Source organism: Equus przewalskii, chromosome 1, assembly GCF_037783145.1.
Source record: "Equus przewalskii isolate Varuska chromosome 1, EquPr2, whole genome shotgun sequence".
NCBI lineage: Eukaryota > Metazoa > Chordata > Mammalia > Perissodactyla > Equidae > Equus > Equus przewalskii.
The window spans coordinates 141307766-141322382 of record NC_091831.1 but is presented as its reverse complement, the minus strand read 5'-3'; the positions used below and the strand labels follow the sequence as shown (position 1 = coordinate 141322382).

Sequence of the window (14617 nt, the reverse complement as noted above, 5' to 3'; positions counted from 1 at the left end):
GCTCCTGGCTCTGAGATGAATGAGATCCTAAGTTTGATCCCCACTCCAGCAGTGGGCTGAACACAGCCCCGTTCCATGACACCAGTGCAGAAAAGATGTGTGAGTTACTCCCAAAGGTACCTCAGTGCTATAAGTACTGGTCCTGGAAGCCACTCATGCCCACCGTCCCTCCTTCTATTCTGCCTGAAACATTATGGGCCTGTGGCCATACCACCTCTAATTGCAGTGGCCTGAAAAGTGGTAGTGTAGGGGAAAACGATGCTGAGAATAAACTATGCCTCCTACCACACATACCACAACCCTCTTCTTCCTAAATTCCCCATTCGCTTCAGTCACCCCATGGAAAGAGCCATTTAGAAAAATGCTCATTAACTTTTGCACAGAAGGCTGTCCCCGTGATGGCGCTAGCTTTGCCTCCCCTACAGAACAAGGAGATGATTCAAGGGCTTCTATACTCAATGAGGTCTCATAACTAAAAGCGTTGAGTATCCCTGGTACCAGGTGTGGGTGAAAACTAAAAATAAACTTTACATCCACAACTGTCTTGAGGGCAAAGCATCTGAAAGACTGAATGAATTTCACCTTCTACCCAGATATGCTGCATCTTCCAAGTACAGCCCCAGATGTCCTGCTGTCATTAGACCAATGGTATAATCTGAGATGACCAACCAGGACCCAACTAGACAGGAATCTCCTGAATTGTTTCATATTAAGCATTTTGCTCTATGGTGTTTTATACTACTGTGTAAGCAATATATTTTATTCTGCTTTTGAATTTAGAAAATAAAGCACTCCATACATTAAAACCTTAACTATTAAGAACCTTGAGTCGCTACATATTAGACAAAGAAAAATTAGACTCTAACACACATAAGTAACCTGATATTTGGAATTTAGTTAAAAATTAAAAAGTCAAAAAGAGTGCCCTAGTTTAAGATACACATTTAGCCCAATGCCTGTATATCTTTTATATTTGCTTCAGCAATACTGTTCCTTGAGAAATAAGGTTTACATGAAAACTCCAGCACAACATAGTATCATAAGTCATCAAAGAGGAATAAATTATGTTTATACAATAACATTTTTTTTTTGAGGAAGATTAGCCCTGAGCTAACATCTGCCACCAATCTTCCTCTTTTTGCAGAGGAAGACTGGCCCTGAGCTAACAACCGTGCCCATCTTCCTCTATATTTGGGATGCCTGCTACAGCATAGCTTGCCAAGCAGTGCCATGTCCACACCCGGGATCCGAACCGGCAAACCCCGGGCCGCCAAAGCGGAACATGTGCAATTAACAGCTGTGCCACCGGCTGGGCCCCAGTAACATTTTAGAGAGCCTTTCAAACTCAAGGGCTGGGAGAAAATGTTTTCTGCTTAAATTTCAGTTAACCAGGACATTAATCGTAACAAAACTCTTCCCCTCTGTCTTTCACCTGCACCCACAGTCCAACCCACGGTCTGTTAGTTGTTTTCCCTTTAAGGAGGGTTGGCAGAGAGTAATAAGTGACTGATTCAAGGACGTGAGTGGCCAAGTGATATTCTCTATGTTCTTTACTCCTTAGTTCTTAACACGAAGGCAATTAGGTAGGAGCAAGTATGCAGGCAGTTAAATGCCCCAGTGATAGGTTAGTAATGCTGTTGTTCTAATTATTGTTATGCATAAGTACTTGGCAGATTTTTTCCCTTGTGCCTTACTAAATTTTAGACATACTCTGAAACTTTATTCTTTTTATTCTGCCCAAGCTCCTCTAGAAAAATAAGTGATATTTTAAACTGTAAATGACTTTCATGATCTTACCTGTTGGTTGTCAAGATTCATCAGTGTGAGGCTGCACGTCGAGATGGTCAGTTTTATCTTCATTCCCGAAAACTGAAGATTACTTTTGCCAAGAACTGTTGATAGGAACTTAACTGGAGGCTTTAAAAATAACAAAACATCACTCTAAGTTATGGATTTTATTACAGAATGAATGAATTTTTTTAAATGTTAAAAATGGATCAAAGCCCATATTCTTCCTCTCTATTTTCCTTTACATAAGGCAAATGAGATAGAATGCATTTTTTTTTTTTATGAGGAACATTCACCATGAGCTAACATCCATTGCCAATCCTCGTCTTTTTTTGCTGGAGGAAGATTAGCCCTGAGCTAACATCTGTGCCAATCTTCTTTCATTTTATATGTGGGGTGCTGCCACAGCATGGCTGATGAGTGGAGTAGGTCGTACCCACAAACCCCAAGGCACTGAAGCAGAGCACATGGAACTTTAACCATTCCGCCATGAGGCCAGCCTGCAAAATGCTTTTTTAAAAATATTAAAGCCTTTTAAAAAATTGGATTGCAGCAAATTCTTTAGTATGTAGTGAAATTTGAGCCCTCAGAACTTTTCTCCTACATTGCCTTCTCCCCAAGTGTTTGTTGGGAGTAGGGGCTGCTTTATGTAAAAGGAATTCCTGTCTGAGTTTGGACTAGCTGAACTCTCAAGTCCTTTTGAACACTACAAGTCAGAAAAAAAAGAAAACGTTGCTGTCTAGATTTTTTGTGATGACTATGAAAAATATAATATATCAAAATGTATTGACACAGTGAAAGCAGTGCTTAAGGGGGGAATTTATAGCTATAAATGTTTACATTAAAAAAGAAGAAAGATCTCAAATCAGCAACCTAACTTTAAACTTAAGGAACTCGAAAAAGAAGAACAAACTAAACCCAAAGCTAACAGAAGGAAGTAAATAATATTAGAGTGGAGATAAATAATATAGAGACTAGGAAAACAATAGAGAACATCAACAAAACCAATAGTTGGTTCTTCAAAAAGATAAACAAAATTGACAAACCTTTAGCTAGATGGACTAAGAAAGAGAGAGAGAAGACTCAACTTACCGAGATCAGAAATGAAAGTGGGAAAGCTACTATGAATTTGACAGAAATAAAAGGGATTATAAGAGAGTACCATGAACAATTGCATGCCAACAAATTGGATTACTAGATGAAATGGACAAATTCCTAGAAACATAAAATCTACTAAGACTAAATCATGAAGAAATAGAAAATCTGGATAGACTGATAACTAGTCAATAAAAAAAAACCAAAATAACAAGTGTTGACAAGGATGCGGAGAAATTGAAACCCTTGTGCATTATTGTTAGGAATGTACAATGGGACAACTGCTATGGAAAACAGTATGGCAGTTCCACAAAAAGTTAAAAATAGAATTACCATTTGATCCAGCAATTCCACTTCTTGTTAGATACACAAAAGAATTGAAAGCAAGGTCTCTAAGTGATATCGTACACCCATGTTCATAGCAGCATTATTCACAACAGCTAAAATGTGGAAGCAACCCAAGTGTCCATCAATAGATGAATGGATAAACAAAATGTGGTATGTACGTGCAATGGGATATCATTCAGCCTTAAAAAGGAAGAAATTCTGACATATGCTACAGCATAGATGAACCTTGAGGACACTATACAAAGTGAAATAAGCCAATCACAAAGACACTGTATGATTCCACTTATATGAAGTACTTAGAATAGTCAAAATCATAAAGACAACATAGAGTGGTGGACCAAGTGTGATTCCTGTTGCCTATCTTCCCTGTTCCAATAAAGCAGAGTTTCACACACACACACAAAATAGAATGGTGGTTGTCAGGAGCTAGAGAGAAGGGGAAATGGGGAGTTATTGTTTAATGGATATAGAGTTTCAGTTTTACAAGATGAAAAGAGTCCTGGAAATTGATGGTGGTGATGATTGCATAACAATATGAATGTACTTAACATCACTGAACTGTACACTTAAAAATGGTTAAGAGGGTAAATTTTATGTTATGTGTATGTTACCACATTTTAAAAATTGGGGAGAAAAAGAGTATAGAAAATGTAAAGTGCTTAGAAGAGTCCCTGGCATGTATTAAGTACTCAATAAATGCTAGCTAAAGGAAATTAACTCAAAAAGGATGTTTCTTACAGGTTACTTTTTGAAAAGAAGATAGCCTGGTCTGTTTTATTTTGTTTCAGGGTGTGGACTCCCTACTCCTGAAATGGGAAAGTCTTAAATGAATGAGCCTATGTATTCGGATCATCCAGTTGCCGCATTCTATTCGCAGAGGTTATGAGAAGCAAGAGGAGGCTAGAAGTCCTTCAGGGCCATGGGTTCTATCAAACAAGCTAGTAATAGGGAGTTCTAATAGGATTCAAAGGCCATTTATCAGAGTCTTCCATACCGTGTGGCTCAGCTGAGTCTTTCTGGGTGACACTGGGTTCAGCCCATCAGGGAAATGATGAAGAATGATGAAAAAGGAGGCAAGGTGGTATGGAAAGAGAGCTCTAAGCTGGAAATCCAAAGACCTGGCTTCTACAGCTGGCTCTGACCTTCATCGTCCTAGTGACGTAAGACAAATCCCACCTCTTCTTGAGCCGCAGTTTAGTAGCCGGCAAAATGAGAGGGTTGAACAAGAAGATCTCTAAAAATTCCTTCCCTCTTAAACGGTTTACAATTCCGTGATTTATATAGTTATCTTAAGCTTTTGCATCTCCCATTTGGACTTTTCAAAGCAAACAAACGTCCCAGGGTTAAAAACTTAATCGCAGTAATACTAATTACCGTTACGATTGAAAGCCTAATATATGCCAGACACTGTGTTAGGCACTTTGTAGACATCATTTCTTTTAGTTCTTCCTATGAAATAAGTGCTATTTTCTCCCACTTTACAGATGAGGAAACCAAGGACTCAAAAGGTCAAGTGACTTCTCCAAGATCACACAGTTAGTAGGTGGCAGAGGCAGAATTTAAATCCAAGTCTAGCATCAGAACTTGGGCTTCCTTCCAGCATCAAAAGCTCCTTCTACCCATGGGTTATTACCTCACCTCTGCCAGCAGCCATGTTTCCATCGAAAATAAGCCAAGGAGTCTAAAAAGGCTAACGTGTTAAAATGCAGAAGACTTACGTTATACAACTGAAATTGGAAGGCACTAAACTGGTCATCTGGTTCAACAATTGAACTTTATAAGAACAAGAATGGAGTCTCAGAGAAATGCTCAAAGGTAAGCAAAGACCCAGATCTGGAATCTAGATTTTGTGACTTGAAGGCCAGGTGCTTTCTCCACTCTGTCACTCTAGGCATCACCGTTTCAGGCAGAGTCAGGCAAGTCAGAGAAATTCGAGGGACGAGAACAACTTTGAGTGCAGCTCTGATATCATGCCGACTAATAAAAGCCAGTCTGGACCTTAGATCCTTTGGCGGAATGAACTAACAACTCTTTTGACATTCTCTCTCCCATAGTTAGGGAAACATAAACAAGAAAACCACACAAATATTTACCTTTCGCTTTTTAATAGCTCCGTTTGCCCCAGGGACAGCTTCACACAGGCGACTGATTGCTTCCCTACAGAACAGAAACCATATAAAGATTTAGCATGCTACCCAGCACACAGTACTTGTTCAATAAATGTTAGCAAGTGTTATGACTGAAATGTACACGCATCATGGTGAGTCTGACATCACTGACCTCCCCCCATCGCCACAGGAGAAAACACGGCGCTTAGTCATCTTGCAGCTCAAACCCAGGAAAACCCAGTCACACCCTAATAATGAAAAATTACTTTACAATAAGGAGTCCTACTATTCACTTTCTTCATGTCTTTTTTAACTTAGATTTTCAGTTTTAGTTTTTTTGGTTTTTTGATTTTAACCAAAAAGGTGGGCAGAACTTAATATTGTCTGGGAATATTTCACAGTTTTACGTTTAGCAAAATCTTCTCCATGGTGTTATGAATAAAAAGCTTCATATATCTCAGCATCAAAGACAATTAAATACAAAAGAACCCGACAGGAGAGGAAGTCTAAACGGATCAGGAGAGAGTTGAACTTCAAGGTGGCCTCAAATGGAACCTTATTGACTGAGTTACTGCTACAAGCCATTGAGCTCTCATGTAATTTCACAGAAGAAAAGAAAATCAATAACAAATTTCCTCCTTTGCTTATTTTTCTGCCCTTACTATATATTGCACTTCCTGAAGGAAAGGCACCACTGAAAGAAGTAGCTGAGCCTTAATGGAAGTGGTGAAGGAGCTGGCGCCCTCCCCTCCAGCAAGGCGGTTATAACTAAGAGCCTCGTCTCTGGGACTCAGCATTCATAACCGCCCAAGCTTTCAGTCCACGCAATCTGAACCTTCGCCTTGTGGCTTTCAATACATATATTAAACTTTTCACAAAGCAAATGGAAATCTCTAAGCTCTTTCCTGGGTCCCCTGAGATCATTGTTTCAATTAGTAAACTGTATTAACACACACACACAATGTTGGATTACAGTTTTTATATATATTATATTTCATGAAAATATTTTCTAGGAGATGTTTTTGATTCTCAAAGGAAGGGAGGAGCAGTCAGAGACAGGAATGCATATCCATTAAAGAAAGAAAATATATATAGATACAGATATGGTAGTACAGAGGAATGGTCTTAATGTTCTTTGAGTAGACACATTAGAAAGATAAGTAGAAGAATTCACAAAGATTCTAGGTATCATTTTGGATTTATAACATGTTTTAATTCAGATTCCTTTTTTTCTGGATAAATGAAACTCTTCTTCAAGGTATTATCTTATCTGATTTTTGCATAATTACCCGCAACCAAATGATAGAATGGCTTTTTGGTTTAGCTTGTTTTCTCAGGATTTTATATTGATGGTTTCTTTAGGATTCCAACTTTGTCTCTGGAGTCAAAGAGAAGGACAACATAGAGGGTCAGGCTCTTTTGTTTGATTGGTTGATTAATGTTTTGAGTCATCTTAATGATGATTCAATAATTGAGGAGACGCATACAATTGATCCGAATTGGCCTCTGGTCCAGCCAGGATCACTAGTGCAGGCACCCGACCGTGTTATTGGTTTTTAACAAAGAGGTATTGTAAGAAACGTATTATCAGATCCTTTACTCCATCAGAGCCAACTGGGGTGCTTTGGTCTAGAAAGCTCCCTGTAAATGGTTTGAAACAAAAATAGAAACAAAGCTGGGCATTGATGCTGCCAAGGATAATAACAGTTATTATTGGAAGTTGTTACTTTTATATAGCACCTTGTAGTTTTACAAAGTGCTTTCCCAGGCATCGTTTTCTTGATTCTCATAACAACTGTCAATACCTTCTAACAAAAAGTAAAGTTGTGAATTTAAATTAAAGGGAATGCTTTACAGCACAAGCACCTCTCAAGAAGGATGACCCTTCCTGGCAGAGTGGAGTTGGGAAAGTCCGGACAGAGGGAAGAGCGTGCTTACAGTTACCAAGACATCAATTATCATGATGTGAGGGGAACAACAAGTACTTTGATATTGCTGGAGCATAAAGTGTTCTAGAGCAAGAGTGAATAAGAGCTAAGAGATGGGATTAGAGTCTGAAAACTTTTTCTGTAAAGGGCCAGATAGTAAATATTTTAGACTTTGCTCTTGCAACTACTCAACTCTGCCATTTAGCTCCAAAGCGGACGCAGACAAGATGTAAACAAATGAGCAAGGCAGTGTCCCAACAAAACTTTATTTCTAAAAACTGGCAGCTGGCCACATTTGGCCCAAGGGCTATAGTTTGCCAACCCCTGGGTTAGATAATTCACACAAAAGGAAATAGAAATACATCAGTTTTTAAAAACAGGAAAATGTTCACTTGCATTATAATTTTAAAATTGAAAATTAAAACAACCATAAGATGCTCACTTCACTCTCATTAAATTAGCAAAAAAGAATATTACAAAATCCAGCATTGGGAAAGATGAGAATGATTCCAGTTCAGGCATATGTTATCCACTGCTTGGGGCCTTAATTAGCATTAATACAGTCTTTCTAGAGAGTAATTTGGTAAAAGATGACAAATGTCATAAAATTTATTAGAGTTTTTTTAAAAATTAATTTCCCTTCTCTCTTTTTGAGGAAGATTAGCCCTGAGCTAACATCCACCGCCAATCCTCCTCTTTTTTTGCTGAGGAAGATTGGCCCTGAGCTAACATCTGTGCCCATCTTCCTCCATTTTATGTGTGGGACACCTGCCACAGCATGGCTTGATAAGTGTTGTGTATGTCCATGCCTGGGATCCAAACTGGTGAACCTCGGGCCACCAAAGCAGAGTGCATGAACTTAACCACTATGCCACCGGGCCAGCCCCTTATCAGAGCTTTTGACAAGGGAGGGAGAATTTGTGTTGAAATAGCACTGAGTATGTATATAAAAGAAATATTTATTTTAGAGTAAAAACCAACTCAGACCTTGTGACACGGATATAAAACATATCAATATAAATATCATCACTTAGAATGTTAAATATGAGAAATATAGAAATATGGGGGGAATCTACATAAATTAGTGGGAAAAAGTAGAACTTGGAATGGTATATACACATTGGGGCAGCTACATAAAATTAATTCTGTATAAATAGTGATATAGAAAGAGCTTATAAACAATGACTTGATTGAGGTGGGGTTTTTTTTGGTGTGGTTTGTTATTTCCTGTTTTTGATTCTGTTGATGTTTATATATAAACAATATCACATTTTACTTTCATTGTGCAGTTGATTGAGTGAACGATCTTCTAAAATGTTCAAAAGAACGAAAAGTAAGTTCCTCAGCAGGGGTTTTGCTCATGTGCTGTAGAGATGTGAGGGCATGTCAAGAATGTCCCAAAGGAGAGGTGACACAACCCTTCTCGCTCTTGCCAACCCCCACAGAGAGCTGGGACAATGTTCATGTTACAGATAATAACAGATCTTTCTTTCTCTCTCTGCTCCCATCCCAGCTTAGCCTTTAACTCCTCCATCTTTATAGCCTCTAAAGTCAGATTTATTTTTTTCAGTTTATTTGGTAGACTTGCCTTTTTCCATTCCCAACAGTTTCATAAAGGAAAAAAATCCTGACCAAGTTTAGCAATACTTTCACATTAGGAATCCCTTCCTTCAGAATGATACATGATGCTGGAGCAGGGAGTCCAAGTTGTAATGAAGGAGCAACTCCTATTTACACCACCAGGCCCAGCACTAAGCACCTACATACATCATCCCAGTTAGTCTTAGCAATGTCATTTCAAGGTAGGTATTTTACCCTCATTTTACAAATGAGAAAACTAATAAAATTCAAAGAATTTAAATGACTGCCTCCAAATAGCAGCTGATAGTGGGAGAGACAGAATGCAAATTCAGGTTTGACTTCAAAACCCACACTCACAGGACCAGCCCTGTGGCACAGCAGTTAAGTGTACACGTTCTACTTCAGTGGCCCGAGGTTCACAGGTTTGGATCCCGGGTGCGGACATGGCACTGCTTCACAGGCCATGCTGTGGTAGGCATCCCACATATAAAGTAGAGGAAGATGGGCACGGATGTTAGCTCAGGGCCAGTCTTCCTCAGCAAAAAGAGGAGGGTTGGCAGGAGATGTTAGCTCAGGGCTAATCTTCCTCAAAAAAAAAAAAAAAAACCCCACATTCCCCCAGGGAGGGACCACATTGCCGGGTGCATGAAAAGGAGGGAGTCCCAGGCCCTGGGGACTAAGGGAAGAAATGTATTGGTCCTTCTGAAACAGAACTCCATCTCAAATTTGTGTGCCTGATGTGCAGTAAGTCAAACACTGAGACATCAGTGCCTGGAGATGGAGAAAGGTTTATTCAAATTGGCCAAAACGAGAAGGTGGGAGCACGGGTTCACTCAAATCCACCTTAACAAGAGAAGAAAGAGGAGGTTTTATAGAGCTTAGGGGTGTGGCAGGAGGAGTTTCTGAGAAACAAAGGGCTAATCCATGTTTCTTTCACTCCCAATCCGACTTCTGGGCATCAATGGCAGCTGGGAGCTGGTTATCTGATTCTTGAAGGCATTCTCTTTCTTCTATAAAACAAGTTCATAAACCCCTGTGACCCTTGAGTTACCCCTCAGATTAAACAGGAAAACAGCAAATTGACAAGATTAATTTCTTTTCATAACAAGGTCAAAAGGTAATCTTGAATATTTAATATTGAATATTTACAGCAACCCTCAGGTACCCAGCTTCACTTCCCTTGCTCACTCCCCAAACACAGTGAGGGGCTCCTTTTCAGCCAATCTTTATGCCAATGTGGCTGGGGTAAACTGCCAAAGGAATAGGGCAAAGTGGCAGGGGTCAATTCTGGGAAAGGCTCACTCGGATGCCGCTAGCCCTTTCCCACCCTTTTCTTTCTATACATTGGCTGTTATCTCCTTATGGAAGAGAAGGGCATCCCGAGCCCAGCTGTACGCCCGCATGGGCAAGCAAACATGTGAGGGCATGGGCACACTCTCTCACAACTTTAAAGTCAGCTGAGGCAGCAGAAGCCTCACAGATTTTGAAAATCTCTTGATACACAACTCTGCTCAAAAGAAAAAAGAGGAAACTTGCACTTTTGAACTTGCTTTTAAAAAGTAGTTGTACTGTACACACGTGTTCATAACAGCGTTATTCAGCTAAAATATGGAAGCAACCCAAGTGTCTATTGACAGATGGATGAGCAAAATGTGGTATATACATGCAATGGAATATTATTCAGCCTTAAAAAGGAAGGAAATTCTGACATATGCTACAATATGGATGAACCTTGAGGACGTTATGTGAAATGACATAAGCCAATCACAAAAAGACAAATACCGCCTTTTTCCACTTATATGAGGTACTTAGAATAGTCAAAATCATAGAGACAGAAAGCAGGATGGTGGTTGCCAGGAGCTGGTGAGGGGAAAGAATGGGGAGTTATCGATTAGTGGGTATAGAGTTTCAGTTTTACAAGATGAAAAGAGTTATGGGGATGGATGGCACTGATGGCTACACAACAATGTGAATGTATTGAATACCACTGAACTGTACACTTAAAAATAGTTAAGATAGGGGCCGGCCCAGTGGTATAGTGGTTAAGTTTGTGTGCTCTGCTTCTGCTGCCCTGGGTTCACAGGTTCAGATCCCAGGCATGGACCTATACACTGCTCATCAAGCCATGCTGTGGCAGCATACCACATACAAAATAGAGGAAGATTGGCACAGATGTTAGCTCAGCGACAATCTTTCTCAAGTAAACAGAGGAAGACTGGTAATAGATGTTAGATGTTAGCTCAGGGCCAATCTTCTTCACCAAAAAAAAAAAAAATATTAAAATAATAGTTAAGATGGCAAATTTTATGTTATGTGTACTTTACATGATTAAAAAAGAAATGATATGATAAAAAAAGAAAAAATACCGAAAAAATAGTTATTAATTTCTTTGGATTTGAGACTCTAAAGAGAGTCACAGCCTCTCTCTCCAATAAAAGGCTTGTTTGTACAAACTTTTCTACTGAACTTTAGAAAGCCTACCCGCTCCCTCACCAGCACCCCCAAAAACCATCCATCTGCCTCTTGGGAATCCACAGATCCCGAGTTCAGAACCACAGCTTTAAAACAACCTCTCAAATTCTTTCTTTGCTGTTATCAGTGTTAACAAATCTGAAAGCCCAGCCAGTGAAGACAGATATAGGCCTGCATGTTGTTGCCTTTCTTCTTTTCTTCCCCTCACACTGGCACGAAGAGATTAACTGTAATATTTTTAAGAACAAATAGTACTTTCAATGCTTTTCTGGAGTTTCAGCCACACCCTCCGACCTAAAGCGTTGACTTTGCAAACGCTGAGGGAAAAGAAAACAGGAGAACCTGAATCAGGGATTTCTCACAGGACTGGGGTGCCCCCCCCATGCCAGCTGCCTGGGCAGCCTGCACATCTGCATGGTCCTTTCGGAGCTGACTGGCCATGGACATTCTCCAGCTAGCAAACATTCAGCAAACATCCTCTCATAGAGGAGCAGAATTTTCGGAGTTTAAATGGCTAAAGATTTCCATCCTGGGAGCCTGTGCTAGAAAGAAAGAAAGAGGGAGAAAGGCCCCACAGCACCAACAGTGGCCACTTTGTTTATTGTTTTGCCACATGAGAGGGAAGGGGAGAAGTGGGCTGATGTAAGAGAATGAGAATGCAGTTGAAGATTCGCTTTCAAGCATGGAAAACCCTGCCTACGCCATAAGACCAAAAAAAGATATTCTGTCTGTCTTCACAGAGTCCAAACTAATCATCCACACAAAGCCACTTTTCTTCATCAACCCCTCGCCGCTGCAGTACTTAAGTTATAATTTTTCTGTGTCTTTAACCCTTAAACAGTTAAGCTCCTCTGGAAGCAATGTTGCCTAACCCTCTCTTTTTTTTTTAAGTTTGGAAGGCAATATCACAATCCAAGACAAAGTGGAGCATTTAATGGGGGGAGGGGCTTTCCCACAGATTGTTTCCAGTGAATGTCCAAAGGCAGTTCTTCAGTAAAGAGGAAAGCCAGAAAACGTGGAACATGAAACCAGGTAAAGGCCCCGCAGAACGCTTAAAGGCAATCCTCCCCACCTCCCACCACACGTGCGCGAGCGTACACACACATGCACCCACATGTGCACACACGCGTGCGTGTGCACACACACACACAGTGAAAGAGTGGTTTCAGTTTTGTCCAGGCAGAAAGAAATGAGCATACATTTTAATCACAGCAAGAGTCTTTCCCAAATAAAACTCAAAAATACTCAGGCAAAACAAAGTCACTTGTATTTGCCGGGGGACATTTCCCTTACTTGTCATGTCTACCAAGAATCCTTAAAGAAATCAGTTAACAACGTCAAAGGGACAGGTTGTCACCTGGATGTCTCAAACTGCCTCCATATTGATGAATGGAGGGACTTATAACTCAGGCTCCACATCTGTGTGGTATTATGTTGTTCCCATAGTTCTGGGGAAACTAGTACCTTCTTTTTTGAAATCTTTGCTTTCAGAACATCAAGGCTCAGTGATCTATGCATTCAATTTTGTTCAGCTTTGTGAAATTAAAGACATCCAAGAACCTGTGCAATCCCTCAGACAGGACCCTTTAGAACATGAGCCTGCCTCCGTGGCGATAAGCACACAATGAACGCAGTCAATGCCCGCAGACCAGTGGAAAATGGAAAACTTCACACTCCCTTTGTGCAGTTATCAAGGGGCATCGCCCAGGCACTCTAGGAGGGTTGACTCAGCCCATAAAATATACCCTTTCGTTTTAGAAACAGGCACTTCAGGTCCCAGGACGATCAAATGAAACCTTCTGTACTGCCCACAGCATCTACTCTCCCATTGACTCATCGCACCACTCCGTTCAACCTGACAAATTTAAAATCTGATTCTAAAGTACATTTGCAACTCTGCCCAGCTCAGCAACCACAGGATACAGGTCGTTCCGTCTACTCTATGATTCTGCCTTCTGGCTCTGATGCTGATGTTGACCCATCAATTGCACTTCAATGAAGTGAAAGACCATCCTGTCCCCAGCATGGCACGTCCCCTACCAGTCTCCTCTAGTGAATGGAAATGAAGCACTGATTTTCTCCTACCTCCACAATGATTTCCTGTAATAGAATCATATATTTCAAAATGCAAACACCTACACCCACAAACTGATGGCTTATACACCTTCAAATTGTTAAAGCTTTATGAAAATGGCAATAGAGAAATGAGGTTGATTTCATACGACATACACTGGAATTTGTAAGTCCAAAAGACCTTTCTGCTTTACTTTGGGATAAACAACTCTGTTTTAGACAAAGCATTCAAAATATTGGGGCTGGCCCAGTAGCATAGTGGTTAAGTTTGCACGCTCCGGGCAGCCCCGGGATTGAAGGTTGGATCCCGGGCATGGACCTACACATGGCTCATCAAGCCATGCTGTGGCAGCATCCCACATACAAAAGAGAGGAAGAATGACAATGGATGTTAGCTCAGGGCCAATCTTCCTCCAAGCAAAAAGAGGAAGCATGGCAATGGATGTTAGCTCAGGGCCAATCTTCCTCACCAAAAACAAACAAACAAACAAAATATTGTGAAGGCATGTGTTTTGGAGTTAAAGAGTGTATTGATCATACAGTGTGGTCATTTAAGATTCAAAGCTATTTTGTTAAAAAATCAAAACAGATCCAACTTAATCGCCTGCTTTCTTTACCACGTTTCACTCCAAAGGATGTTTATCTACTTCCAAAAATTAGACCTATCTTCAAAAAAGGAATATTTGGGGGCTGGCCCAGTGACACAGCGGTTAGGTTCTGCACATTCTGCTTCGGCAGCCTGGGGTTCGTGGATTCAGATCCTGGATGCGAACATGGCACTGTTTGACAAGCCATACTGTGGCAGGCGTCCCACATATAAAGTAAAGGAAGGTGGGCACAGACCTTAGCTCAGGGCTAATCTTCCTCAAAAAAAAAAAGGAAGATTTGGCACTATTTAAGCTATTAAAGACAGTTTGTCATGGAAGTATCTATAATATTGAGGAAGATAGCAACTGGTAGAATGAGTGTATGTCTTCCATCACTATTTTTTTAAAAATAACTCTGGTTTTTTTAAGGGCCCTGTGACATATATATTATAGATTTTATCTGGTCAGTCCATCTTTTTCATTATTATTAATGTGTGTGTGCACCTCTGGAAGGAATCAATAACTGGCCTGGGCCATTGAGTCCACTGTGGCCAAAATGGTGGGAAAACTGTAGCCTGCACATCTGCTAAGAAATCACCAGTATAACCATTTAGATAGTGGTGATCAAACTTTAAAA

At 40.3% G+C, this 14617-nt stretch overlaps 1 protein-coding gene across 1 annotated transcript in view; it reads right to left on the bottom strand.

Annotated features, from left to right (window-relative positions):
• The window catches only part of SHC4 (SHC adaptor protein 4), a 124964-nt gene that overhangs the window by 56597 nt on the left and 53750 nt on the right, over positions 1-14617 (bottom strand). Inside the window, exons 3-4 of the mRNA XM_008521526.2 lie at positions 5325-5388; positions 1798-1917 (exon numbers count right to left, since the gene is read on the bottom strand). Coding sequence (XP_008519748.1) covers positions 1798-1917; positions 5325-5388 — 184 coding nt within the window. The remainder of the gene's footprint in view (positions 1-1797; positions 1918-5324; positions 5389-14617) is intronic.